Raw genomic sequence first — 27306 nt, forward strand, 5'->3', positions numbered from 1 at the left:
AGGTCTGCAAAAGTCATGTACTTCCTTTTCATCAAATAAATAAAAGAGCCCCCATGCCCTTTGAGATAATATGTTCTGATGTTTGGGGCCCAGCCCCCAATCCTTCCTTTTTTGGAAGCAAATATTATGTATCTTTTATTGACAGTTTCTCTCGTTTTACCTAGATTTTCTTTATGAAACACAAATCAGAGGTTTTTCTTATTTTCCGCCACTTTCATGCCTATGTTAAAACTCAATTCTCCCAAAATATTCAAATTCTCCAATGCGATGGAGGTGGTGAGTATTCCTCCAAAGAATTTTTAGATTTTCTCCAAGATAATGGGATACATCGTAGAGTTTCTTGCCCGTACACTCCACAACAAAATGGAATTGCTGAACGTAAACACAGACATATTGTGGAAAGTGCAATGAGTATGATGCATGATTGTAACTTGCCCATCAGTCTTTGGACAGAAGCTTTTCACATTGCCACTCATGTGATAAATCGTCTCCCTTTGACTATCCTTGAAAATCAGTCCCCCTATTATGTTCTCTTCGGTGTTCATCCTGATTATGATGAGTTACGAGTTTTTGGATGCACATGTTATGTACACATTGATAAATCCATGAGAACTAAATTTCAGGACAAAGCCTCTATATGCCAATTTGTAGGCTATACAGATGAACACAAAGGTTACAGGTGTTATGACCCTGCCAATAAGAAGATCAGAATTTCCAGAAATGTTGTTTTTGATGAAAATAGTTTTCTGAAAAATAAAGTAAATCACAATCATGAACATGATGACGCAACTGATAATTGGTATGATCCATGGCTCAGTGCTGAACTTATTTCATATGCTGCTGAACATACCACTTTGGCTCCTGAAAGCATCCATGATGAGACGACTTCAGATAAGATATCGGGAACAGAATGTCTGAGATACAAAGGAAATGTCTATACCAGAAGACCCAGAGAGCAAACAGACACATCTATTGAAGAACATGTGGCATTGTCCAACAACAGAGAGGCACCAAGAAGATCAGGCAGGATAAGGCACCCTATTGAAAAATGGGTGAGTTATGATAACTTCTCAATGGATTTTCAGGTCTTTCTATCCAAGATTGAAAAACATGAGGAGCCACTTGGGTTTTGTCAACTGTTCAATCTAACAAATGGATTGAAGCAATGAATGAGGAGATTGAGACACTTCATGAATGTCAAACATGGGAAATAGTTGGGCGTCCCCCAGACAAAAATGTTGTTGGCTCGAAATGGGTGTATAAAATTAAGTATAAACCAGACGGTAGCATTGAACGATACAAGGCACGTCTTGTTGCCGAAGGATTCACTCAAGAATACGGTCAAGATTATGATGAGACTTTCAACCCAGTGTTGAAAATGAGAACTATTCGTATTATCCTTGGCCTGGCCATTGAACATGGGTGGACCCTTAGTCAGCTCGATGTTAAGAATGCATTCCTTCATGGGAATTTAAAAGAAGAGATCTACATGGAGCAACCTCAAGGTTATGCAGAGGGAGACCCAAAAGAGTATGTATGTAAATTGACCAGAGCACTGTATGGTTTAAAGCAAGCCTCCAGGTCATGGTTTGAAAGCTTCTCCTTAGAGATTCAGAACCACGGTTTCATTCGTTCCCAACTAGATCATTCTTTATTCATATACAGGGATGAAGCCTCTATGGTTTTCTTACTTATATATGTTGATGATATAGTGATCATTGGTAATGCTCCAGACCATATTCAACGAATTAAAGCTTTACTAAGTATGTGATTCAAGATGAAAGATCTTGGAGAACTGAGATATTTTCTTGATGTAGAGGTTGACAGACAGGATGAAAAAATGTCATTGACTCAACACAAATACACTCTTGATCTTCTGGCCAAAGCAAGAATGACAGATTGCAAACCTGTGCCTACACCCAGTGTTGTCAATCAAAAACTTAGTATATGTGATGGTGAGTTATATCCTGATGACAAGCTCTATAATTTGGTGAGAGAGATTCATATGAAACAAACCTATTAGGTGAAATTGATTCTCTAGAGGAGCGCCTAAGGGAAGTTTCTTGTAGAGGTTCATTAAGCCGCAAGAATTTTTCTAAAGCACTAATAGGTTTCTCTTGCTCATGCCGGGTGTAAACATGTAGATTGTCACCATTAGTTGGTGATATTTCAATATTATGTGTGTCTTCACTATTATGTGTGTTTTCTAATATTTTTGAATGACTTAAAGATTCATCATCTGTATCTTTTAAAAGATCATTTAAAAACATATATTGTAACGCCCCAAAATTTCGACTTGTGATTTCGAAAACCTCATCGAAAAACCTTTCAAAGATTTAAAGTTTGAACTTTTAAAAACGACAGCGGAAGACATTTAGAAAGGAACACAAGTCAATAATCTTGGGTACGTTAGCTGAAAAACCATCATTCACATGTACAATAACTTAAAGAAATTTAAGAAATAAGGCAATAGATTAAAATCTGCAGTTTATTACAAAATGAGCATTTTATTCCAAAGTTCAATAAATCTAAGAAAACTCCAAAAAGTCTCAGAGCCAAGCCGCCAGCAGAAAGAAGACAAATCTTGATCCATGTTGCACCACGCCATCGACTGCCAGTAAAGTCCTACTCCTCACCTGCCCATGAAATGGGTCAGTTTCATAACAAACCAGTAGGTGCACGAACAGATAAGTAGAATGAAAATAAAACAGGCTATTCATGAGATAAGCAGTTATGATATTTAAGCAATTAAAGCACTTGTAGTCTATTCTAACAAATGTAATAAGTGCAAAAAGATGTTAGTTGAAGCAGTGTAAGTCTTAGCCATCTACAACTATTCATGAATACATTCTTTAAGTTCTGATATTAACTGGCCTGTGGGTACGCACAAACGCGAAATGTAGAAACAGCCGAGACCGATCCAGGGGTTTATTATGTCAGGTGTTTTCATTAACCTGGATGGCTGACTGAGTCCGCTCCTAAGGGGACGGTCAGTGACCAAGAGAGTAAATCCCTAAAGGCATTCGTGGCCCATGGATGCATCCAACTTCTGCAGAAGTGCCTGGGAATTACCACCTAGGATAATTTATGGTAATCCCAATTCCCCTAACTCCGATGACTGGGGAAAACCGAGTCTTTTGCTCGTGGGGTGGTTGTTAACAACCTGTCCATCGGAGTCTTTGTACTATCCATCCTCTCCCTTGATGAACCGTGAAGATCGGATGGGTACGACGGGGGTTTCTTAACCGCCGCCCCATCCTACATGCTCTGGTCCATTAGACCCACTCGAGCATCTTGCCTGTGAAGGCGAAATGGTCACTATTTATGTGATCTCAGCAATATGCTAATTGCACTCATCGAGGTTGCTACAACCTCATCAACCCACCATCGTAACCCACATGGGACGTACTTGTCCAAAAGTACGATCATACCCTCCTAGAGGTACAACTACGATAATGTTTTATGATTTCTTTGGTTCCTACATGACATGTTTTGCTTTTCTGAGCAATTGGCCTGTGGAGGCCGATATTATCACATCAAAATCAATAAAGTGTAAATTTCACACTTCAATACACTCCATGATCTTACATAAAATTCATACCGTACCTGCCTTAAGGTTCGATTACAATAGCAATTGCAGTGCATTCTGAGTCTATTCACAAAGTCTACCTTAAGTATGCAGTTTCAAAGGAGTAATCATGCAAAATAGACAATTATCAGTTAAGTAATCTTACACGTAAACAGGCATGCCAATTAAACTACTTGATGAGTCTACCCAAAGAATTTACATTATGCAATTTCAAAAGAATCACAAAGAGTAAACTTTGACCAGTCAATATTTCTTCAGATACACAAGTATGCAAAATAACTATTCTATCTCAGAAGTCTTATTTTATTTTGTTCATACATACTATTCGTGCGACTTTCCCCTACCTCGGGATGTCGTGCAGCTGCGTGCGTCTACGCGTGTAGATGATACGAGGCTCGGGCCGCGGAGCCAGAGCGGGGGGTCCGATGCGAGGTCTGCAACAGTGCTATGTTAATTATAATGCGGAGAAGTAGAAAAACAAGCCTGCCTATAGGAGAAAAAGAGAGGCAGCAGGGGTGTGCCCCTGCTGGCCGAAAACCGAAACACGACAAGGGCGAGCCCTTGCCTGCAGACAGCCGCGGGGAGACAGGGCTGAGCCCTCTGTCAAAAACAAATAGTGTGGCGGCAGGGGAACAACCCCTGCCGATAGCCACCAAGTGGCAGGGGCTGAGCCCCTGCCGACAGCAAGAAGTGGCAGGGGCTCAGCCCCTGCCAACAGCACACAGTGGCAGGGGCTGAGCTTCTGCCGACAGCAATGGATGGCAGGGGGCCCGCCCCTACCGGAAGCATAAGGATGGCAGGGGGCCAGCCCCTACCGGAAGCACCAGACGGCAGGGGCCAACCCCTGCCGACAGCAAGAAGTGGCAGGGGCTGAGCCCCTGCCGACAGCGAGAAGTGGCAGGGGCTGAGCCCCTGCCGACAGCACTGGACGGCAGAGGGGCCAGCCCCTGCCGAAAGCACAGGTCGGCAGGGGCCAACCTCTGCCGACAGCACGAAGTGGCAGGGGCTGAGCCCCTGCCGACAACACAAGTCGGCAAGGGGCCACCCCTGCCGACAGCACTAGACGGCAGGGGGGCCCAGCCCCTGCCGAAAGCACAGGTCGGCAGGGGCCAACCCCTGCCGACAGCACGATGTGGCAGGGGCTGAGCCCCTGCCGACAACACAGGTCGGCAAGGGGCCACCCCTGCCGACAGCACGAAATGGCAGGGGCTGAGCCCCTGCCGACAACACAGGTCGGCAAGGGGCCAACCCCTGCCGACAGCACAGGACGGCAGGGGGGCCAGCCCCTGCCGAAAGCCACAAGGTGGCAGAAAAAAGGGGTGCCGCAGGGGCCACCGGTCCCCTGCCGGCACTTCGGCGAATCGCAGAGGGAGAAGGGGACGACAGGGGCCGCGTAAGCCACCTGTCGGGGCCCTGGTGACACCGGGAGGCGGTGGGAGGCCGCGGCAGTGGCTGTGAGCCGCCTGCCGGCCTCCCGGCGAGGTGACAGGGAGGGGGGGTGAGGAGGAGAAGAGGGAGGAGAAGAGAAGAGTACTAACCTGGGAGGCGGTGGCCGGCGTCGGCGACGTGCGCAGCAGGGAGGAGACCGGCGTGGAGGGGGGTCGAGGGCTGCGAGAGGGAGGAGAAGAGAAGAGGGAGGCGTGACCCCCCCCCTCGCCCTCCATCCTCTCTCTTAAAGGCGCAGGGGGCACCCGAATGGGGAAACCCTCGATGGGTTTCCCTATCCAGCCCAGAAACGAAGGGGGAGAAAGGGGGTTGCGGCGCCCGACTGCTCGGTTTTTTTGAAAACCCTAAAATAAAAGGGGGCCCGGGTCGGGTCCGGACCCGACCCGGCCCGGTTCCAAACCGATTTTTTTTTTATTTGGGGTTTTTACATATATTCAATTTTATTTTGTTTGTCTAATATTTCAAATCCGTTCTCATCTTCTAAAAATGTCACATCTTTTGAGACATATAACTTATTGTTTTTATAATCAAAACATCTATAGCCCTTTTGATTTTCACAATATCCCAAGAATACACATTCAATTGCCTTTGGTGATAATTTATCTTTTTTATGTAAAAGAACAAAGCATTTATATCAAAAAATACGAAGACCATTGAAATCGGGTGTAATTTTAAAAAGTTTTTCATAAGAGATTATTTAATTTTGAGGACAACATTCCATTGATTAAGTAAGTGGAGGTTAACACGGCTTCGGCCCAAAATTTTTTAGGAATATTTTTAGAAATAAGTAATGATCTAGTGGTTTCTAAGATATGCCTATGTTTTCTTTCCGCTAGACCGTTTTGTTGTGGAGTTCTTGGACATGATTTTTTATGACAAATGCCATGTTTTAAATATGTTTGAAATTCATTTGATAGGTATTCTCCTCTGGAGTCGTATCTAAGAATGGATATGTGACTTTGAAATTGATTTTGGATTTTTGCACAAAATTCTTTAAACAAGGTAAAGACGTACGATTTAAGGTTAAGAAAATAAATCCATACATATCTAGTATAATCATCAATAAATGCCACACAATATGAATAACCACCTTTAGATAGAACCAAAGATGGTCCCCACACATCGGAATGCACTAATTCAAAAGGTCTAGTTAAAATAAAGGTTCTTGTAGGAAATAGAATAGACTTCATTTTTCAAAAAATACAATCTTTGCAATTGATATCTTTTTCTTTACAAAACTTGTTTCCAAAAGGAAAAAGATACATTTTAGAATAACTAGGATGTCCAAGTCTTTTATGCCAAGTTTCAATATTTTTATCTTGGATATAAGTACAAAAAGAGTTTATAGGGAGTGTCAAGTGATCCATATAGTAAAGATCTCCCTTTCTATGGCCTTGTCCAATTCGCTTCTCGGACTGGAGATCCTGCACAAAGCACCCTTGAGATGAGAAAGATATTTCACATCTATGGTCGGCAATTTGGAAAACGGAAAAAGGTTGAGATTTAGTTTATGAACTATTCTTACTTTTGGAACAAAAAAGTTTTGAAAATTTTTAGGATCTAAAGTTTCAATGCCATTTATTTTGAGAAAAGTTCAATCAGCCGTAGAGACACAAGATATTTTTGAATTGGTGCATACGTTGGTTAAAGCATTTTCATGGGGAGTCATGTGAAAAGAAGCTCCAGAATCTAAAATCCAAGAATATGTACCGGGAGGTGACGAAGAGGCAATGGCGGCAAAGGAGATGAAGGAAGTAGCCTTTAAGATTTGTTGGAGAGCCATGAATATTTGACCAAGAGTGTCCTTGAGAGCCCCGTTTTTGCCTTCATCTTCTTTAGTGGAGGATTTCTCAACGGAAGCCACCTTAGGCATGAAAGTCCCATTTAATTTTGGGCATGCGGGTTTGATATGTCCCAGCTCATAACAATGATGGCATATAATTATCTTCCTTCCACCATTCTCTTGTTTTCCAAAATGAGGTGGCTTGTATGTTTTAACATGATTGTCGGGTTTAGATACAGCAAGAACTTCATCCATGCTTTTACTCATGCCATGCCGAGTCTCTTCTTGAGTAATTTCAGCAATGACATCCTCTAATGGAGGAAGAGTGGATCTATGAAGGAGTGAGGATCTCACTTGTTCAAATTCGGGACGAAGCCCAAATAAAAATTGAAACAATCTATCTTGTTCCATTTATTTTTGTCTAAGCTCAACATCCTCTATAGCCACCCATTTAGGCTCTAAAAGAGTCAATTCATCCCAAAAGGGTTTAGAGCACTATAGTAATCTTGAATGCTCATATCGCCTTGTTTTGTAGTTCTAACTTTCTTTTGCAAGAAATAGGCTCTTGCAAGATCTTTTTGGGTATACATACTCTTCATAAAAAATCAAGCTTCATTGGCTCGGCGAAATTTTGCAATATTTGCACATACCTTAAGTTCAACATTATTCATGAACCATGCTAGGATTTTTAAGGCGAGCATCTCCCTAAAGGGTTTTTTCTTGACCTCCTTCAATCTTTGTGAGCTTAAGTTGAGGTTCCGGAACGATCCTCATTACATAACCCCAAAGTTTCTTTCTTTTGAGATTGTTTTCCATTGTGGATGCCCACGTCATGTAATTTTTTCCATTGAGCTTGAATGATAGGTCGATCTTGGTCTTCATTGCTTCAATAAGAGAATATTTAAAAGAAGTGGAGAGAGAAACAAGATTTCACCTTGGAAGAATCGGATGGCTCTGATACCATGTAATGAAGTATGCGAAAGAATCAAGAATGCAAATGCATTCACAATGTCCAATAATGGACTTAGCACAAAGGCACAAAGAAAAAATCCACTTAAGGAATAATACGAAAGGCCTTGTAACAAGGCTACACACATAAAATAAATACTCTTTTTATTAAAGAGGAGCTCACAAAAGCATAAAAGAACACAAGGGGGAGTACCCCTATTTATACACTCAAGGGACCACTTGGGGGCTCCCAATAGAGTCATTGGGAGCCCCCAACGGTCACAATTGTGACCGTTGGGGGCCCCAACGACTCTATGGTGGGGCCCCTCAAGTGGCTTAAAAAGAAGAAAAATAAAATAAAAAATAAAATAAATACAGAAAATAAAAAAAGAAGAAAAACAAGTACCCCTATCGGGTATTGTGTGAAATGACTATAATGCCCCTATCAGGTATTATGGTTTATTTTAAGAAATACATATATATTTATATTTATATATATATGTATTAATACATATATTTTAACATGGAGGTCACATTTTAACTGGAGAATCCTGAGACTTGAGTGAGATGCGTAGGATTGTTCCAATGCAGCCATGCGTCCTGGGCAAAGGGGATACAATTATACAAATAATTTTCTCAAAAACATCTTCAGCAATAGTGGCTTTGATCCAACTCAATGTGAGTTGATCTGCTCATTTTTAAGTAACAAATTTAAGATTAATTTTGAGTTGCTCACCTTCTGTAACATACTGACATGGCACATGGTATGATCCAGCTATGTACTTGATGGGATTATGATGGTACATGACAGATTCTATTTGCGAACACCATAACAAAATAGTTGTCTTGATCCATCTTAATGGACACTAGGGAAGAGTACACATTTCATTGGATTGCAGAGTTAGGTGCCAATGAGGTGAACTTGATGCCATCTCTGCCAGTATACGAGGGGCAACGATGATCACACTATCTCGATGGAGCCAACAGGATTTGATACCATGTAAAAGCTAGGAACGCAAAAGCTCACACAACACACAAGGAAAACAAGTTGTTAAAGCGGTTCAGTCCAAACTTACCTACGCCCACTGTGTATCTTTCTCTCTTAGTGTTCACACCCTAGAGAGGAGGTGTTTTCCCTTTTTATTGAGGATCCCAAGAGTTACATAGTTTTGAGGTTTCTCAGAATATAAGGAGATCCAATTACAATAAGATTCCTGTTTACAAACTTGTTTAGAACTTCATTCATTTGAGAACTTCTTCTTGAATGAGGAGTTCTCCTTTCCTTTCTTAGCTTCAGACTCCTTATGAGGAGGAGTCCTCTCTATGTATTCACGCCCTAGAGAGAAGGTCTCTTCCCTTTTTATTGAGGATCCCAAGAGTTACACAGTTTTGGGGTTTCTCCAAACATAAGGAGACCCAATTACAATGAGACTCTTGTTTACAAACTTGTTTAGAACTGCATTCATTTGAGGACTTCTTGAATGAGGAGTTCCCCTTTTCTTTCTTAGCTTCAGACACCTTATGAGGGAGGAGTCCTTGGTCTGTGGAGTCTCCAGAGTAGGAGTCTTTCTTAATGTGTGGACCATGCTGATGGGGATCCATTTCATCATGTAGACCTGGATCTATCTTCACAGGTTCCCCTATAAGATTGTAATATTGTTGGTTCTGAAAATAAACAACTTTAGTTTGTACTATTTTCTTGTTGGTAAAGGTTTGTCTTGAAAGATACAATATAGGAAAGAGAGAATAAGTTGGCAAAGTAGTCCCCTTAGGGTTCCTATTTTTAAGACTGAAGGTTGGTGGTTTCCCCCTTTTAAGGGGCAATGGGGAGATTGGTCCAACATATGGGGTAGGATAGTAATTGTGAGAATCTTTAGGTTATCTATCTCATTGTTGATATATTTTAGCACATGATTTTTGTTATCCAAACATGCAAACAAATAGGTTGATGCTAAATTATTTTGATATGACCTAATATTACATTTTTTTGTAATTTGTCCATGTTCAAATATTCCCCAACAGCATATTGTCAATGCACTAATTTTGTAAGATAAATCTTTTAGTTCTTGGATAACAGGAGTATTTGTAATTTTAAGAGCCTCTATGTATATTTTGAGGAAAGCAAATATTTAAAAATATTAAAAGTAAAAATTCAATAACCTATTTCTGGGGAATTCTTTTATCATGATACTAGCCTCTTCCTTGTCATCTTCCTGTGTTCTCTTCTGTCTCTTTCCCTAATTGGTAGTATAGTTTGGCCATTAGGATTTGGCTCTTTCCTTCAATTGCCAAAAAGATGTGAAAGATACAGGTCTTTATAATAATCTAATTAAACATATTTTTTCTAAAGGAAAACTATCTAATAATAATCTCATTGAATATTGTTATTTTATATAATAAATACTTGGAAGAACAAAGTTCTTAACGAGGTTTGGGCTTGGTTCAGTTTGGGTTGGTTCTGGACTACCTAAACCTGCTCCCAACCTATGTCAGATAGGTGCGGATGCGGCGATGCGGCACTTTAAAAAAACTTGGGTGCGGGGGTGCGGAGAGGGTATATATATAATATATATAATTTTTAACAGTTTTAAGTTAACACTACATGTATGTGTGTACATTTATGTATTTATATATAATATAGATAAAACTGGACTTGCCTAGGATTAACTGAATCTACTTTTGGATAGAAATGAACTTCAGTGTGGTTGACTTCACCTCACACAAAGGATGCCATGTCCAAGTGTTGCACCTGCATGGGTGTAGGTGTGACGTGGGTGTGGTGCCCTGTTAGACGAGTCTGTGTTACATAGCTCCCAACTTGAAATGTAATTGGGTCTTCCTTTTGAGCCTGTACCTACCCTACAACAACGTGGGTCAGGTCAGAACCAGATGAGGCCTGAAATTTTTGCCACCCCTTGGTGCCATGGGCCATACAAATACATCCATGGGCTTTAATGAATAAAAAGACTTGTTTGTCTTCTTATGAGAGCACCAACCAAAAAGGAGTATAGTTGCCTTGTCAATGGTTCTCCTTCTAAAAGGGCAGAATGACATCAATCATTTCAGAAAATTAAAGAACATGATTTGGAATTGGGTTCACAGTGATTTAAATCAGATTCACGCTCGGATTTGGATATAATCGAACTGTTTGTGGTTTTACATGTTAAAACATGAATCTAATTGTTAATTAATCGTAATATTTGTTTTTGGGAAACTAACTGCACAAATTAGGATTCAATTAGAGATCTGATTAGAATCCAAACAGTTGACACACCTTAGGGATATGCTATCAATGTGTCATGTGTGGCCCAATATTGATATGAAGTGAATTAAATATATTGCCAGTCTAGGCATAACACGTTAGGTGTGTCAACTGAACTCGCACAAGTTTTGACTAGTAGATTGACTTCGATTAAATTTTCTATTTCTCAAAATTGATCTCAGAAAATATCTAGTGGGTGGCAGTTGTGGTATTACTCACTATTACAACTCGGAGAGATGGACCTATTGAATGACCAGGCTGTAATGCAAGATAGAAATGAATGAAAAGATACCAAAAGAGTTTGAAATATCTTAACAATAAAATTTGTTGCAGATCAACGTTCAACAATGTTCAGTGATTTTTGTGATTCTACCTGGCCATCACACAGTTTTTTGCATTCATGTTCTACTATTTTTTTAGTTTAACAGGGCAGAGAAATATAGGTGATATGATTATCTTATTGTGGCTCCCCTCCATTTGTTTTCCTTTTCTTGCTATGATATCTAGTTATGTGGCTTCAATCAAGTTGCTATTATTTCTTATAACAGTGTTGCTAATTCTTTTTACCATTCTGTTCCTGAGGAATTGTTGGTTCTATAAATTTTCAGGCTGATATCCAGGCAGTGAAGGATGCCATTATTTCAGCATCAGAAGTGATCCAAGCAATGGGTTCATCTATATCTTCTTTACTACCGAAGGTAACAACTTTCTCTCTTGTTTCTCTATTCATCTTCATTCATGACATAATACATACTTTTTTGAGGAAAACATGACATAATACATATTAACAACAACCTTCTCTCAAGTTTCTCTATTCTTTGCCATTCACGAAATAATACATACTTTAAATTTTTTGTATTCATGTTTATGTGATCTCTATCTGCTTTCATTTTCTTCCTGTTAGTATACAGAGTGATTTCTTGATTAAGAAAACTCTTTTCATGTCAGAATGTGCTTGTGTTAAAACTCTTTACTGCTAATCTACATGAGGGCAAATTGTCAGATTTCACCGGAATCTGTCACACAAGAAAAGGAAGATGAAGAAAAGAAGAGGGATTGTGGCTGTCACGATTTCCAATACAGAAATCGTGACCTAGAACTTACATTTATACACTTTGTTTTACAATATGGGTCAGGTCTGGTATAATATCTAGACCCATAATACATATGGGTCGGGCAAGGCATACATGTAAAATACAAACAGACTTTTTCACCCCTCCTCAAGTTGATCATGGTTTTGAACCATTAACAACTTGCCTTTAAGCATCCAAAAATGATCTTTTGTCAAGCCTTTTGTGAATATATCTGCAACTTGTCTTTCAGTGTTAACAAATTGGGGCTCGATCTCCTTTTCTTCAACTTTCTGTCTCACAAAATGTTGGTCTATTTCAATATGCTTAGCGTGATTGCGCTGTACCAGATTGAATGACATGTTGAGAGCACTTTGATTGTCACACAACAAGGTAGATCGAGAGATCACTTCTCCCACTTCGGTTAGTAAATGCCTGACCCATGTGACTTCAGCAGTAGCGGCAACCATGGATCTGTACTCGGCCTCAGTGCTTGATATAGCAATGGCTTTTTGTTTTCTACTACTCCAGGATTCTAAGTGTCTTCCAATGAAGACATAATATTTTGATGTAGACCTTCGTTCATCTGGATCCCCTGCCTAGTCTGCATCACAATATACAGTAATCTCACGCATATTCTTGCCAGACGGTTTCAGAGAATATATCAACCCATCTCCAACTATTTCTTTCAGATATCTGAGTATCCTTTTAACAGCCTCCATATGTCCAGTACGTGGTTCATGCATGAACTGAGACACTTAATTGACTGAATAAACAATATCAGATAGAGTGAATGTGAGATACTGTAATATCCCTATTAGACTGTGGTACCTGGTGGGATCCTCACACAGGTCTTCATCATGAGCACTCAGTTTTTGGTGAAGAATACTTGGAGTTCCTAGAGGTTTACAATCCTTCATACTTGCTTTACTTAGAACGTCCATCGTATACTTGTGCTGAGTGAGAGTCAAGCCATCAACCTGACTGTCGACTTCTACTCCAAGAAAATAACGTAAGGCACCAAGATCTTTCATTTTGAACCTCTGACCTAGTAGGTTTTTTACTTCTTTGATGTGATCTTCAGAGTTTCCTGTGATGACAGTATCATCCGCATAAATTAGTAATAAGGTGGTCACATTTTGCCCTCTAAAAATGAATAATGAGTGATCCAGTAGGGAGTGAGAAAATCCATGCTTCTGAATCTCAAGAGAGAAGCTATCAAACCAGGAACGAGATACTTGCTTTAGGCCATAGATAGCCCTTTTTAGCCTGCATACATGTGTTCTACAATCTTGATCATAATATCTAGGTGGTTGTTCCATGTAAACTTCCTCCTTCAAATCCCCATGCAAGAATTCATTTTTAACATCAAGCTGACTCAACGTCCATCCATGTTCAACAGCTAAGGAAAGAATAGTTCGAATTGTTCCCATTCTCACAACTGGACTAAAAGTCTCATCATAGTCTTGCCCCGCTTCTTGTGTGAACCCCTTTGCCACGAGTCTTGCCTTGTATTGTTCAATGGTCCCATCTGGTTTATACTTTATTTTGTAGATCCATTTGCATCCTACCACATTTCTGTCTAGCGGTTTGGGAACAATTTTGGGAAGATTTAGATGGAGTAGTACAAGGGATATCTTATGAAGAAAGGCTTTTCATCGGCGGTGACCTTAATGGGCATGTAGGCATTAGTAGGGATGGATTTGAGAGTATCCATGGAGGCTATGGTATAGGAGAAAGAAACGAAAGTGGAGAAAGGATTTTAGATTTTGGTTTGTCCTATGATATGATCTTAGCAAACACTTGGTTTAGGAAGAGGGAGTCTCACCTAGTAACATTTAAAAGTGGGGTTAATACGAGTCAGATAGATTTTTTCCTACTTAGAAAGAGAGATAGGGGTTGTTGCATCGATTGTAAGGTTATACCGGGAGAAAGTGTAGCTACACAACATAGAGTCTTAACTTTAGATCTTAGAATTAGACAATACCGCAAAAGGGATAGACATATGATAGATCCTAGAACTAAGTGGTGGGCACTGAAAGAAGCTAAACAAGGAATGTTTGTAGAGCGGGTAGTTAAGGAAGTTGATTGGTGTCTCGAGGAGGATTCAGAATCTATGTGGAATAAGATAGCGGGTGGCATGAGAAAGGTGTCTAAGGAGGTATTGGGTGAGTCTAAAGGCGGTGCACCGCTAGGTAAGGATACATCGTGGTGGAACGAGGATGTCAAATTAGCTATTAAGGTTAAAAGAGAGTGTTATAGAAATCTAAGTAAAAATCGTGATAATGAGAATTTGGAGAAGTATATGATAGCAAAGAAGGAAGCTAAAAAAGTAGTTCGAAACGCGAGGGATAAGGTATATAAGGAGGTTTATGACAAGTTGGATACCAAAGAGGGTGAGAAGGATATTTATAGGCTTGCAAAGATGAGAGATAGGAAATCGAGGGATCTGGGTATGGTTAGATGTATCAAAGATGAAACACAAAGGGTTTTAGTCAAAGATGAGGAGATTAAGGAGAGATGGAAAGATTATTTTGATAAGCTATTTAATGAAAGTCATGCTCAGGATCTTGGAGACTTTTCAATTCATTTTCATGCGATGAATCGTGACTTCATGCGCAAGATTCAAAAGAAAGAAATTGCAGAGGCTTTGAAGAAAATGAAATCAAGAAGGGCAGTTGGCCCAGATGGTATACCTATCGAGGCTTGGAAATGCTTGGGAGAGAAAGGTTTAGAATGGTTGACAAATCTTTTTAACAAGATTTGGCGGACAAATAAGATGCCTAATGAGTGGAGGAAGAGTACTTTGGTGCCTCTATATAAGAATAAGGGTGATATACAAGATTGCACAAACTATCGTGATATAAAACTTATGAGTCATACTATGAAACTTTGGGAGAGGGTGATTGAGTCTAGGTTGAGGAAGATTGTCATGATATCGGAGAATCAATTTGGTTTTATGCCTGGAAGATCAACTATGGAAGCTATACATCTTCTTAGACAACTTATTGAGAGAAATAGAGAGAGGAACAAAGATTTGCATATGGTTTTTATTGATTTGGAGAAGGCTTACGATAGAGTACCTAGGGACGTTCTCTGGTGGACAATGATGAAGAAAGGTGTTTCTCTCAAGTACATTAGTATAATTAAAGATATGTATGAAGGAGTAGTAACCAATGTCCGCACTTGTGGAGGGGTGACAACCAATTTTCCTATAACGGTTGGGTTACATTAAGGATCTGCTTTAAGCCCTTTCCTATTTGCTATAGTGATGGATGAGCTTACGAGATCAATTCAAGAAAATGTGCCGTGGTGTATGTTGTTTGCTGATGATATTGTTTTGATTGATGAATCTAGAGCTGGGGTTAATGCTAAGTTAGAATTATGGAGACAAACATTGGAAGCAAGAGGTTTTAAGTTGAGTAAGAGTAAGACAAAATACATGGAATGTCGATTTAGTAAGCAACGAAGTAGTGATGGGAGTGTAGTGAAGCTTGGTGAGCATGAAATACCGGTGGATGATTCTTTCAAATATTTGGGATCTATCATTCAAAAGTATGGAGAAATTGATGGAGATGTAAATTATAGGATAAAGGTTGGGTGGATGAAATGGAAGAGTGCAACTGGAGTGTTGTGCGATCGTAGAATGCCATTGCGGTTGAAGGGAAAGTTTTATAGGACGGCTATTAGGCCCGCTTTACTATATAGTACGGAATGTTGGGCTGCCAAGAGACATCATATTCAAAAAATGAGTGTAGCTGAGATGCGTATGCTGAGATGGATGTGTGAAAATACAATAAAAGATAAGATTCGGAACGAGGAGATACGTAAGAAGGTAGGCGTTGCACCCATTGAAAATAAGATGAGAGAGAATCATTTACGGTGGTTTGGACATATTCGACGAAGGCCTAATGATGCTCCAGTTAGAAGGATGGAGAAATGGGAAAATATATTAGTTAAAAGAGGTCAGGGTAGGCCTAGGAAGACATGGATGGAGGTGATAAGAAAGGATATGAATGCTTTGAACCTCACCCAGGACATGGCATTGGATAGAAATGAATGGAGGAGAAGGATTCATGTGGAAGACTGATGCAGGGCAGGACCCGATTGGGCCCATCGTGCCACTCGATCCACCACACAGGGCAGATGAAAGACCCCGTGACTATGACTCACCTGCAGGGACAGAGCCACGACGCAGGGAGGTACCCCTGCGCACCTACGTCAGGCGTGGTGGAGCTCACGCGATCCAGAACCAGCTGCAAAGAAGGACTGAATCGGATCGTGGGTCGGATCCAAATCTGGACCCACGACCCGATCCAGTAGACAGTCTTTAAAAGGCCTGTCTAGGGTTGCGTGAAGATCATTGAAGATTAAAAAAGAAGCCCAGCCGACTTTTCTTTTGCTGCAGTTTTCCTTTTCCTTTACTTATTTCCTGTTTTCCCTTGCATTCTTCCCTGTTTATTGCATTTTTCCATTGTTTATTGAGACATTTCTGAGTTTAATAAAGAAGTTCAGCCCCACCGATTTACGGTGGGCCATTATTTTCTCTCCTCCTTCAACGTGAGCTGCATCAAAGTGGTATCAGAGCAGCGGGTGTTCCAACCTCATCAGCGGTATGGCTCTTGAGGAGGGAACCGATCCGGTACAAAGCGAAGTGCGTGAGAAAGCGAGCAGCGAAGATCCCATGCTGCGTGTCATGGAGGTGTTGACAAAAATCCAGGAGAATGTGTTGCGCGTGACCCGAGATGTGGCAGGCCTATCGAAGAGGCTGGATGGGATGGACGACCGGTTGACAGCACTTGAGGCGCGAAAGGGAACGTGCGCAATACCAGGTGCTGACGTCGATGAGTGCGTGTTTACAAATCTGAACCTCCAAGGGGCTGAATCACACCAGCCGATGCCTCTACAGCGAGTGACCGCGCCTGTTTCAGCATCTACGAAGGGTCCAGACACCTCGCGACAGCACCAGGGGGTCCCACCGAACAACGATGCCCTGGTAAGAGCACCCCACTCCCGACAAAGGCTGACTGCGCCTGTTTCACAGGTGGACCCGAGCCTGCAGGGGCCCAGCGGCACACTGAGTCCACCTGCAGGCCAGGGTGCGTGGCCAGGCGCAACAGCAAGTGCGCTGAGGGTCGGCCCGAACCTGCAGGGCCCCAGTGTTGCGCTGGGCCCACCTACGGGCCCAGGATCGTGGCAGGGACTCGCTCGGGCTGTGTTGCAGGGTGAGCTGAGTCGGCAGGGGCCCAGCGTCACGCTGGACCCTGCTGCTGGCCCGGTCCTATCAGTCCAATTTGGGAGAGGCGAGCATTCCTTCCCCGACCCCACACGGGGAGGCTCCGTAGCCGCATCCCTGCGAGCTGGAATGGGCGAGCCTTTGTTGATGGATCCAGATCCAAGAAGATCCAATCCAATTGGTAATGTAACAGGACCCAGGCCTGTGTCACTGGGACCAGCCATTGGGTCTCAGGGAACGGGTTTGGGTCTAGACACCCCTTACCCAGCCTACCTAGTTGGTTCCGGTTCGCGGGCAGCCCCGAGCCAGAACCAACCCACTAGTCCCGACCCTCAACAGATACCTCAGACCGACCCTAACCCATATCGGACTCGGACGGAGCTCCAGTTTGGATTTGAGCCGGGTCAAAACCAGACCCATAATGCTATGGATCGGGGATCGAGTTCAAACCAAGCTTCTTATCCCCACAACTCGAACCTCGGTCCAACCCACTCATATCTGGGTCCGACGAGTAGTGTAGGAGTGGGCCCGATTCACATCCCATCGGGCGAGTCAACCCATCCATATACCCACCAACCCCCATACCCATACCCAAACCCAAACCCAGACCAACCTGTTTACCCAAACCTGACCCAAAACCCGACCCAATATCCGGCCCCATACCATAATCCTAACCCACAACCATATTATACCAATCCTACCCGTCCGGCACCAGAACCTCAACCAAACCCTCCCCCGAACCTTGGACTTCCCGTCATTCCAGTACCACCATACCGGCCACAGATGGTGCCCGCCCACGGGCAAACCCGACCGAGGCAATGTCAGCAGGAACCGGCGCGCCCCGACCGCCGACCCCCCATCAGGAGAGATCGACAGCACCAGCATCCCGGCGAACAATACCACCATATGGGCAATGAAGCAGCTTGGGACGATGACATTTTCTGGAACGAGCATCCTGCAGGGATAGTGGAGCTGCGACAACAGAGACCACCAGACCACTCTTCCACCTATGGCGTGAAATTGGATCTTCCGGAGTTTGCGGGGCGATTCGACGCGGAGCAGTTTTTCGACTGGTCTTATGCAGTGCAGTTTTTCTTCGATTATCACACAGTTGCTGAACACCGTCGTGTTTCGTTAGCTTCTACACGATTGAGAGGCCTAGCACAGACATGGTGGGTGGAGCTACAACGATCAAGGGAGCGACAGGGATTAGAACGCGTACAGTCGTGGGAGGAAATGCAAAGACTGATGCAGTCAAAGTTCGTGCCTTCGGATCACGCCGAGCGAGCTTACAAGGAATACCTGACCCTGCGCCAAGGTTCCCGAACTGTAGCAGAGTACACCGCGGAGTTCCATCGTCTTTCCCTGCGTGTGCAGATCGAGGAAACAGCTCGCCAGCAGGTCACGAGGTACATTTCGGGTCTCCGCCCTGCTATCTCTGATGATTTTAGTTGTGTCACAGTCGAAACATTAGATCAAGCCAGCAGTTATGCCATGAACATCGAGGACAAGCTGAAGCGGAGGCAGGAATATCGGACGACCCGTAGTGAGCCCTCCAACCGACCCAAGCTGAGTTTCCCAACCAGGGGAGCAAGCTCCCCTAATGACTCAAAACCTAGGACCGACCTTAGCAAATCTGACCAGTCAGGTCCAGCTTTCCACACCCGGTCCAAAACCAAACCTACTGAGTCGACCCTTCGTTGCTTTAGGTGTCAAGAGTTAGGACATGTCGCGTCCAAGTGTCCGACCGTGAGCAAGAACACCCATCTAGTTGAAGGGATTGTCGAGTCCGCAAGTGAGAGTGATAGTGAGGACAATTCATTAGTTGAGGTTGAGGATGAGCGGGGAGTTATAGAGTTCGACGGCAACGTCGAAAGTTTGTTGTCCATCCGTCATGTGTTGACCACACCCCGAGAATTGACCCCATCGAAATGGCTAAGGAATAACATTTTTAGGACTCGATGCAACTGTGAAGGTCACGCTTGTGATGTCATCATTGACACCGGAGCATGTGAGAACATGGTATTTGAGAGTGTGGTGTCTACCTTGAAACTCAACACCGAAAAGTTATCCCAACCCTATAAGATGGCCTGGTTCAAGAAAGGAAATGAGGTTCCCATCACTCAGCGTTGCCTAGTCCGGTTTTCCATGGGGGAACACTACCACGATGAGGTGTGGTGTGATGTGGCCCCTATGCATGCGTGTCACATTTTTTTGGGACGTCCCTGGCAGTTTGATCGCCAGACCACTCACGATGGCCGCAAGAACACTTACTCTTTTATCTTTAATGGCCATAAGATCGTCCTTCTACCAATCCGGGAGACGGGTTTCCCCACAGTTGACAAACCCGAGCGAGTCCCCCGACTCGCAGGCCTCTCGTACCGGCTTTTCCTGGACCACTGCCAGGAAGATGGCTATTGTTATGCCCTGGTGGCTAAGCCAGTGATGAGTTCACCTGTGTCCATTCCTGCGGATGTTGCCCCTCTTCTCGAGGAATTCCGCGACGTTATGCCGGATGACCTTCCTGATGGATTACCTTCGACAAGGGTGGTTCAACATGCCATTGATTTTGTACCCGGGTCGAGTCTACCCAACCTTCCCGCTTATCGCATGAACCCCTCCGAACACGCGGAGTTGTTAAGACAGGTTCAGGAATTACTGCAAAAAGGTTTCATTCGCGAGAGTGTTAGTCCTTGTGCCGTGCCTGCCTTACTCACTCCCAAGAAAGATGGGTCCATGTGCATGTGTGTCGATAGTCGTGCGATCAATCGCATCACCGTCAAATACTGTTTTCCCATTCCTCGTCTAGATGATATGTTTGATATGTTATCCGGGGCCTCCATTTTCTCTAAAATTGATTTAAAAAGCGGATATCATCAGATTCGTATACGCGAGGGAGACGAGTGGAAAACAACATTTAAGACATGTGATGGATTGTACGAGTGGTTAGTCATGCCGTTTGGGTTGTCTAATGCCCCCAGTACCTTCATGAACATGATGATCCAAGTTTTGCGTCCGTGTCTTGGGAAGTTTGTTGTTGTCTACTTTGACGACATCTTGGTCTATAGTTCTTCATTGTCTGATCATTTGAGTCACCTGCGTCAAGTCTTAGATATTTTGAGAAAAGAAAAATTGTATGCCAATGCCAAGAAGTGTGAGTTTATGACATCCAGTGTCGTGTTCTTAGGGTTTATTGTGTCTTCTGATGGCGTCAAGGCCGACCCTGCTAAAGTCCGAGCGATTGTCGATTGGCCTACCCCAAAGACTATAGGAGAGATCCGTAGTTTCCACGGGTTAGCCACCTTTTACCGACGTTTCGTGAGAAATTTTAGTACCCTTATGGCCCCCATCACGGAGTGCCTAAAAGGTACTAGCTTTCATTGGACGCCAGCGGCGAGCAAAGCCTTTACGATCATCAAGGACAAAATGACCAGTGCCCCTGTCTTAGCCCTCCCCGATTTTAGTGCAGTCTTTGAGGTTGAATGTGATGCCTCTAAAGTGGGGATTGGCGCCGTCTTGAGTCAGAATGGTAGGCTTGTCGCCTTCTTTAGCGAGAAGCTGACTCAGGCCAGGTGCCAATACTCCACTTACGATGTTGAGTTTTATGCCGTTGTACAAGCCCTTCGTTTTTGGAGTCATTATCTCATTTACAAGGAATTTGTCTTGTACACGGATCATGAGGCATTGAAGTACCTGAATAGTCAGAAAAAGTTGAGTGTCCGTCATGCCAAGTGGGTCAGCTTCTTGCAAGAGTACACCTTTACGCTTCGGCATCAATCGGGTACCCTGAACAAGGTGGCTGACGCTCTTAGTAGGAAGAACAGCCTGTTGATGACTATGTCGGTGCAGGTCATAGGTTTTGAACAATGCAAAGAGTTATACCCTACGGACCCTGATTTTCACAAAGTCTGGGAAGGATGCACCTCCTCCGCTCGTAACCTTGACCCCCGTTTTTGTATTCATAACGGTTACCTCTTCCGTGGCAACCAATTATGTGTACCCAATTTCTCCCTCAGGCTTCAGTTGATTTCTGAATTACATGAAGGTGGGTTAGCAGGGCATTTCGGGCATGATAAGACGTTCGCTCTCTTAGATGAACGATACTTTTGGCCCAAAATGCGCAAAGATGTTGTCAAGTTTATCCAAGGTTGTCATGTGTGTCAAGTGTCCAAGGGTCATCGTCAGAATAGTGGTTTGTACACCCCGTTGCCCATTCCTGAACGACCGTGGGAGCATGTGTCCATGGATTTTATCGTGGGCCTTCCCCGCACACCACGTCGTTTTGATTCAATTTTAGTAGTTGTTGACCGGTTCTCCAAAATGGCTATCTTTATTCTGTGCAAACGCACCACCGATGCCTCTTTAGTCGCTTCATATTATTTCAAAGATGTTGCCCGTTTCCACGGGCTACCTCACACCATCACTTCCGATCGCGACACGCGTTTTATGAGCCACTTTTGGAAATCGTTATGGACCCTGTTAAAAACTAAGCTCCATTTCAGTAGCGCGTATCACCCCCAGACTGATGGTCAAACCGAAGTTGTGAACCGCACTTTAGGAAATTTGCTACGGAGCTTAGTGGGCGAAAACGTCAAAACTTGGGATCTCGTTCTGCCTCAAGCCGAGTTCGCCTATAACAACTCCATTAACCGGTCCACTGGTAAATCTCCGTTCCAAGTAGTGTATGGTCATTCTCCCACCCATGTCGTTGACCTCGCCCCTGTGTCAGATCTCTCAGCTCCAGCTCCGGATGCCTTTGATGCCGTTGAATATATGCGTGACATTCACAGACAAGTCCGGACCAAACTTGTCGAAAGCTACGAGACCTACAAAGCTTTCGTGGATCAGGGTCGTCGTGATGTCCATTTCGAGGTCGGTCAACTTGTCTGGGTATACCTGCGCCCAGAGCGTTTTCCCGTTGGTACCTATAGCAAATTAAGTCCTAAGAAGTATGGCCCCTTTAGGATCCTCCAGCGGTTAGGTTCGAATGCTTACCTCCTTGAGCTGCCCGATGATTGGCATATTTCCCCTATTTTTAACGTGGCTGATCTATATGCTTATTGTGGCAACAACAAGTCGACAGAGCCGACTTCTTCCCAACCAGGGGAGTATGATGCAGGGCAGGACCCGATTGGGCCCATCGTGCCACTCGATCCACCACACAGGGCAGATGAAAGACCCCGTGACTATGACTCACCTGCAGGGACGGAGCCACGACGCAGGGAGGTACCCCTGCGCACCTACGTCAGGCGTGGTGGAGCTCACGCGATCCAGAACCAGCTGCAAAGAAGGACTGAATCGGATCGTGGGTCAGATCCAAATCTGGACCCACGACCCGATCCAGTAGACAGTCTTTAAAAGGCCTGTCTAGGGTTGCGTGAAGATCATTGAAGATTAAAAAAGAAGCCCAGCCGACTTTTCTTTTGCTGCAGTTTTCCTTTTCCTTTACTTATTTCCTGTTTTCCCTTGCATTCTTCCCTGTTTATTGCATTTTTCCATTGTTTATTGAGACATTTCTGAGTTTAATAAAGAAGTTCAGCCCCACCGATTTACGGTGGGCCATTATTTTCTCTCCTCCTTCAACGTGAGCTGCATCGAAGATCCATAATGATTTTCTTTGTTGGTTCATATCGCCGACCCCAATTGTTTTGGGATGAAGGCGTAGTTGTTGTTGTTGTTAGTTTGGGAACAATTTCCCAAGTTCCACATTCGTTCAAGGCTTGTATTTCATCATTCATGGCTTCTACCCATTTCTTAGAAGTGGCTGCCTGATAATATATAATAGGTTCATCTTTCCTGTTGAGGGCAGTTAAAAAGAGCTGAAAGGCCATGGAGAAGTTGTTATAGTTGACACACCTATCAATAGGATGCTGCATGTGATTGGATCTCCTAAGCTCAAGAGTATGTAAGGAAGTAGATGCGGCCTCTGGTGTGCGATTTAAGAGTCCTGAAGCAGTCGTTCTTTGTCTGGTATAAGAAATGCCCTTATATCTGCCCGGTACCAATGGCAGTGCTTCTTCCCCATTCTGTGATCCCGATGCACCAACAATCTCATACCTCTCTTCTTCCTATTGCACGCAAATTGAAGAATATCCTTCATTGGGACTAGCAAAGAGTTTTGAATTCAACCAAGGATAATAAACTTCAACTGTGGTAGAGGGCATATCAGCTGTGTCGGCTTTATGATCAAAATTCAACTCGTCAAAGACAACATTTCTCGAGGTTTTGATACGTCTGTTAGCGAGATCATAACACCTGTATTCTTTATAGTCATATATGTATCCCACAAATCTACATTTCTAAGCCTTGTCCTAAAACTTGTTTCTCAGAGACTGATCAATGTGCACATAACAAACACATCCAAAAATACGTAAATCATGATAATTAGGATGAACTCCAAAAAGGCAGTGATAAGGAGACTTATTTTCCAAAACAACCATGGGCAGCCTATTTATCACATGTACGACAGAATGAAAAGCTTTTGTCCATAGATTAATGGGAAGATTAGTATCGTGTAGCATACTCATCGTACTTTCAACGATATGCCTATGTTTCCGCTTAGCAATCCCATTTTGTTGTGGTGTGTGTGGACATAACACCCTTCTTCCTATCCCATTATTTTGAAGAAAAGAAATAGTCACTGGATGAGAACTCCCCTCCTCCATCAGATTGAAAAAATTGGATGGACTCAGAGAATTGGTTTTTTACTAAGGAAAGAAAGTTCTGAAACAAAAGAAAAACTTCCAACTTATTTTTCATGAAGTATATTCAGGCGTATCGAGAATAGCTGTCAACAAAAATTAAGTAGTATCTGCTTCCAGATCCAGAGGCAACTGGGGTTGGCCCCTATACATCAGAACATACTATCTCAAAAGGGTTTGAAGCTCTCTTATTAATGGAACAAAAAGGTAATACATGACTTTTGCATAAAAGAGAACTTGAACACTTTTAATTTCTCTCTTCAACATTGAGACTTTCTTTTGGAATGAGATTATTAAAAACAAGTTTCTCAATAAAATGACTCCCACAATATTCTAACTGACTGTGCCATAGCAAAGGCTTATTACATTCAGAAATACTAAGAACATTTTCAGAAGAAAAAGAATATGAATCTAATGAAGAATTCAAATCCAGATGAGCAGGACGGGCCGAATGGCATGGATCTTCTTGAAAGACATACATATTGCCTTGTCTCTTTCCTTCAGCGAATGTTTCTCTAGTGCGAAGGTCCTTGACCTGTACAGAAAAGAGAGTGAATTCGACTGAAGCATGATTATCATCAACAAGTTTAGAAACAGAGACAATATTTTTCTTGATATTGGGAGCATGAAGGACATTGGAAAGTTCAATGGTAGAATGTGACATGGGAATGACAGACTTTCCAACATGAGAAACATGATGGTAAGATCCATCTCCAGTGACAATCTTACTTTTTTCAAAATAGAGAATAGGTTTTAAAAGTTTACCTGCATCACCAGTCACGTGGGTTGCTGCCCCAGAGTTAACAAACCAAGTTCCTTGGTCATTTTGCTTTAGATTCAATCATGACAAAGCAGATATCAACAACTCTCTAATCTCTCCACTGTCTCTGATGCTGTTGGGCTTTCTTTTAGATTCTGTCTGTGGATTCTTTTCTTTATTTTCAGGATTGTACCAACAATTCGCCTTGATATGCCCCCTTTTGTTGCAAAGAAAGCAAGTGGAGATGAGCAATGGTCGACATATTAGGTGAAAATCTAACATACTGTACCCTGAAAATTGAAGAGAGAACAATCATTCTGTTAAAATATAGGGTTCAGGAAGGCGAAAGGGTAATGATGCCCATGTTGGCCCGTACAGATTGCAGTCCACTGTACCTGCCTGCAAACATTAAATCAGATTTTGATTTCCTTCCGAGATATGCGTTGGGCTGGAGGTTACGTACTAGAAAAATTAATACAAAATATCTAAAGTCAATAAGCTGCCAGATTTTGGGGCAGGATGTAATGATCATGGACAAGATAGCCTTTCTTCAGGGATGACCAACTTGGTTACCATTCAAAAGTAGCTCAGTTACGTAACTAGGAGAGAATAACTAAAAGAGTCGGATGGAAAACCAAGCATATATGTCCTGGCCAGGGGGAAAATGGGGTCTCGCCCCGTTTGGACCGGTGTTCGTATCTTATTTAGTTCTTTTACATGTAATCAGATATCCATCAAATCCTGATATTTGTCTGATTCAATAGCAAAAAATTAAAACCATATATGCATCTAGCAGTGCTCGATTAAACTATTAAACTCGGCTCAGACCAGTAGAGCTTAATGGAGCTTTGAAACTCGATTAAGCTTGGTTAATGCAGTCTTATAATGATGAATTTTAGCATATATATAATTTTTGTTTTTTAAAATGTACTCACGACAATTGTTTTTTATTTCATTAGTGTTACTGTTGTTAACTATTAAAACTTCAAAATTGTGTGTGTATATATATATATATATATGTATATATATATATATATAATTTTTTATATTTTCGCCCTCCCACACCCAAGTTTTTTTAAAATGCCGCACCCGCACCCCCACCCCCACCCATGTGACATAGTTGGGAGGGCATCTGTTCTTAAATCCTTCTTAGTGGGTTCAAGAATTGAGGTAATCAAACATGCCCTGAGCTTCTATTATAATTGTAATCATTAAGAACATTGTGTTGGAGACTTCTTTATTGATTGAGGTCATTGACCATAATTTGTTGAGAACTTTTGGCTCCATGTTAATGGACAACTAAAGTTGTAACTAAATTCTATACGTTGGCAGCATATCTTACTGAAATATAATTGCTTTCCACAACCTTGGTTGCATGTGGTTGCATATTTTGATATGCTTTTTGGTTTGAAGTGAATTGACTCATTCAATATCCATCTATTCTAGATCTTGGATGTATTGTAAAAGTTTTTTTATGCTGTTGATTAGTAGTGGCTTGTTGGTCTTTCGTTTCTCTGACCTGGATTAGCATCATGTTCTCAGGTAGAGAGAATGAGCAGTTTGAGCTCTGAACTTGCTGAATTCATTATACAAGAGAGTGCACTGATCGATAAATGTGGAGATCTACTATCCAAAACTGCTGCAATTCAGGTACATATCTATGTGCACATAATTGCTGAAAATTTAGGACTTTATATTGGAGAGACAAAAAAAAGTGATGACCTGCAAACAGGTAGAGGAGTCCAGCCACAGAACACATATGATGCAACTAAAACAAGCAATTATTAATGGAAAGCGAACAAGCCTGGCAGTTGAAGCAATGGTTTGAGACTTGACTTACCAAAGCTAACACAAGCTATATCGACATAGATTACAGTTTGTGCACCGAGAGTAAAATAATTTTTTGTCGTATTGCACAAGCATGTTTTTTGTGCAGAGGATGCATGCTCATGTTTTGTTTTGTACTGGGGTATGAGCCCCTCCTTTCCCATGTTTAGATTTTTGTAATTCTTGCATTAAGGGAAATCCAAAGAAATCAAATTCAAAAGTTGGAAGAATGAAATCCCTCTCTCTTGTGCTCATTTTTCATGTATGAACACTGTAATAGACTGGTGTAGCTTGTCCAAAGGGATTATGTTTATAATACCCAAAATACACGTTCATGGTTTTTCCTGTAATGCAAGGGGAAAGACGAAACTTGTTGCATTCAATTGTATGGCTTGTGTTGGAACAATCGGGTGATGGCAAGATTCTTGAATGACTAGCTTACTAATGTTCTTGATTGGGCTGGAGGAATTTCCAATGATGAGAACAAACCTTGGTTGCAAGTCATTGTTTTTTTCTTCAAGGGCACTACTAGCAAGAAATGGATAAAGAAAGTACTACATTTGTCTCGAGTCACAGCACCGGAAATGATCTTAGTTCCAGTGTGTATGTTGTGAGTAGTCTGTGCATGTACGTCTTTGTATGTGTGACGCTCACTAGTAAAACAGCTCATTCTAGTAACTAGTA

The 27306-nt window shown here is 42.4% G+C and overlaps 1 protein-coding gene across 1 annotated transcript in view; it reads left to right on the forward strand.

The window, feature by feature from the left end:
• The window catches only part of LOC149835522 (AUGMIN subunit 8-like), a 52250-nt gene extending 25419 nt beyond the window's left edge, over positions 1 to 26831 (forward strand). The window contains exons 6-8 of the mRNA XM_090009608.1: positions 11637 to 11726; positions 26338 to 26445; positions 26528 to 26831. Of these exons, the coding sequence (XP_089865734.1) occupies positions 11637 to 11726; positions 26338 to 26445; positions 26528 to 26623 (294 nt within the window). The 3' untranslated portion in view covers positions 26624 to 26831. The remainder of the gene's footprint in view (positions 1 to 11636; positions 11727 to 26337; positions 26446 to 26527) is intronic.
• The last annotated feature ends 475 nt before the right edge of the window (positions 26832 to 27306 follow it).

Source organism: Nuphar pumila, chromosome 6 (genome assembly GCF_984573655.1).
Source record: "Nuphar pumila chromosome 6, dmNupPumi1.hap1.1, whole genome shotgun sequence".
In the NCBI taxonomy this organism is placed as follows: domain Eukaryota; kingdom Viridiplantae; phylum Streptophyta; class Magnoliopsida; order Nymphaeales; family Nymphaeaceae; genus Nuphar; species Nuphar pumila.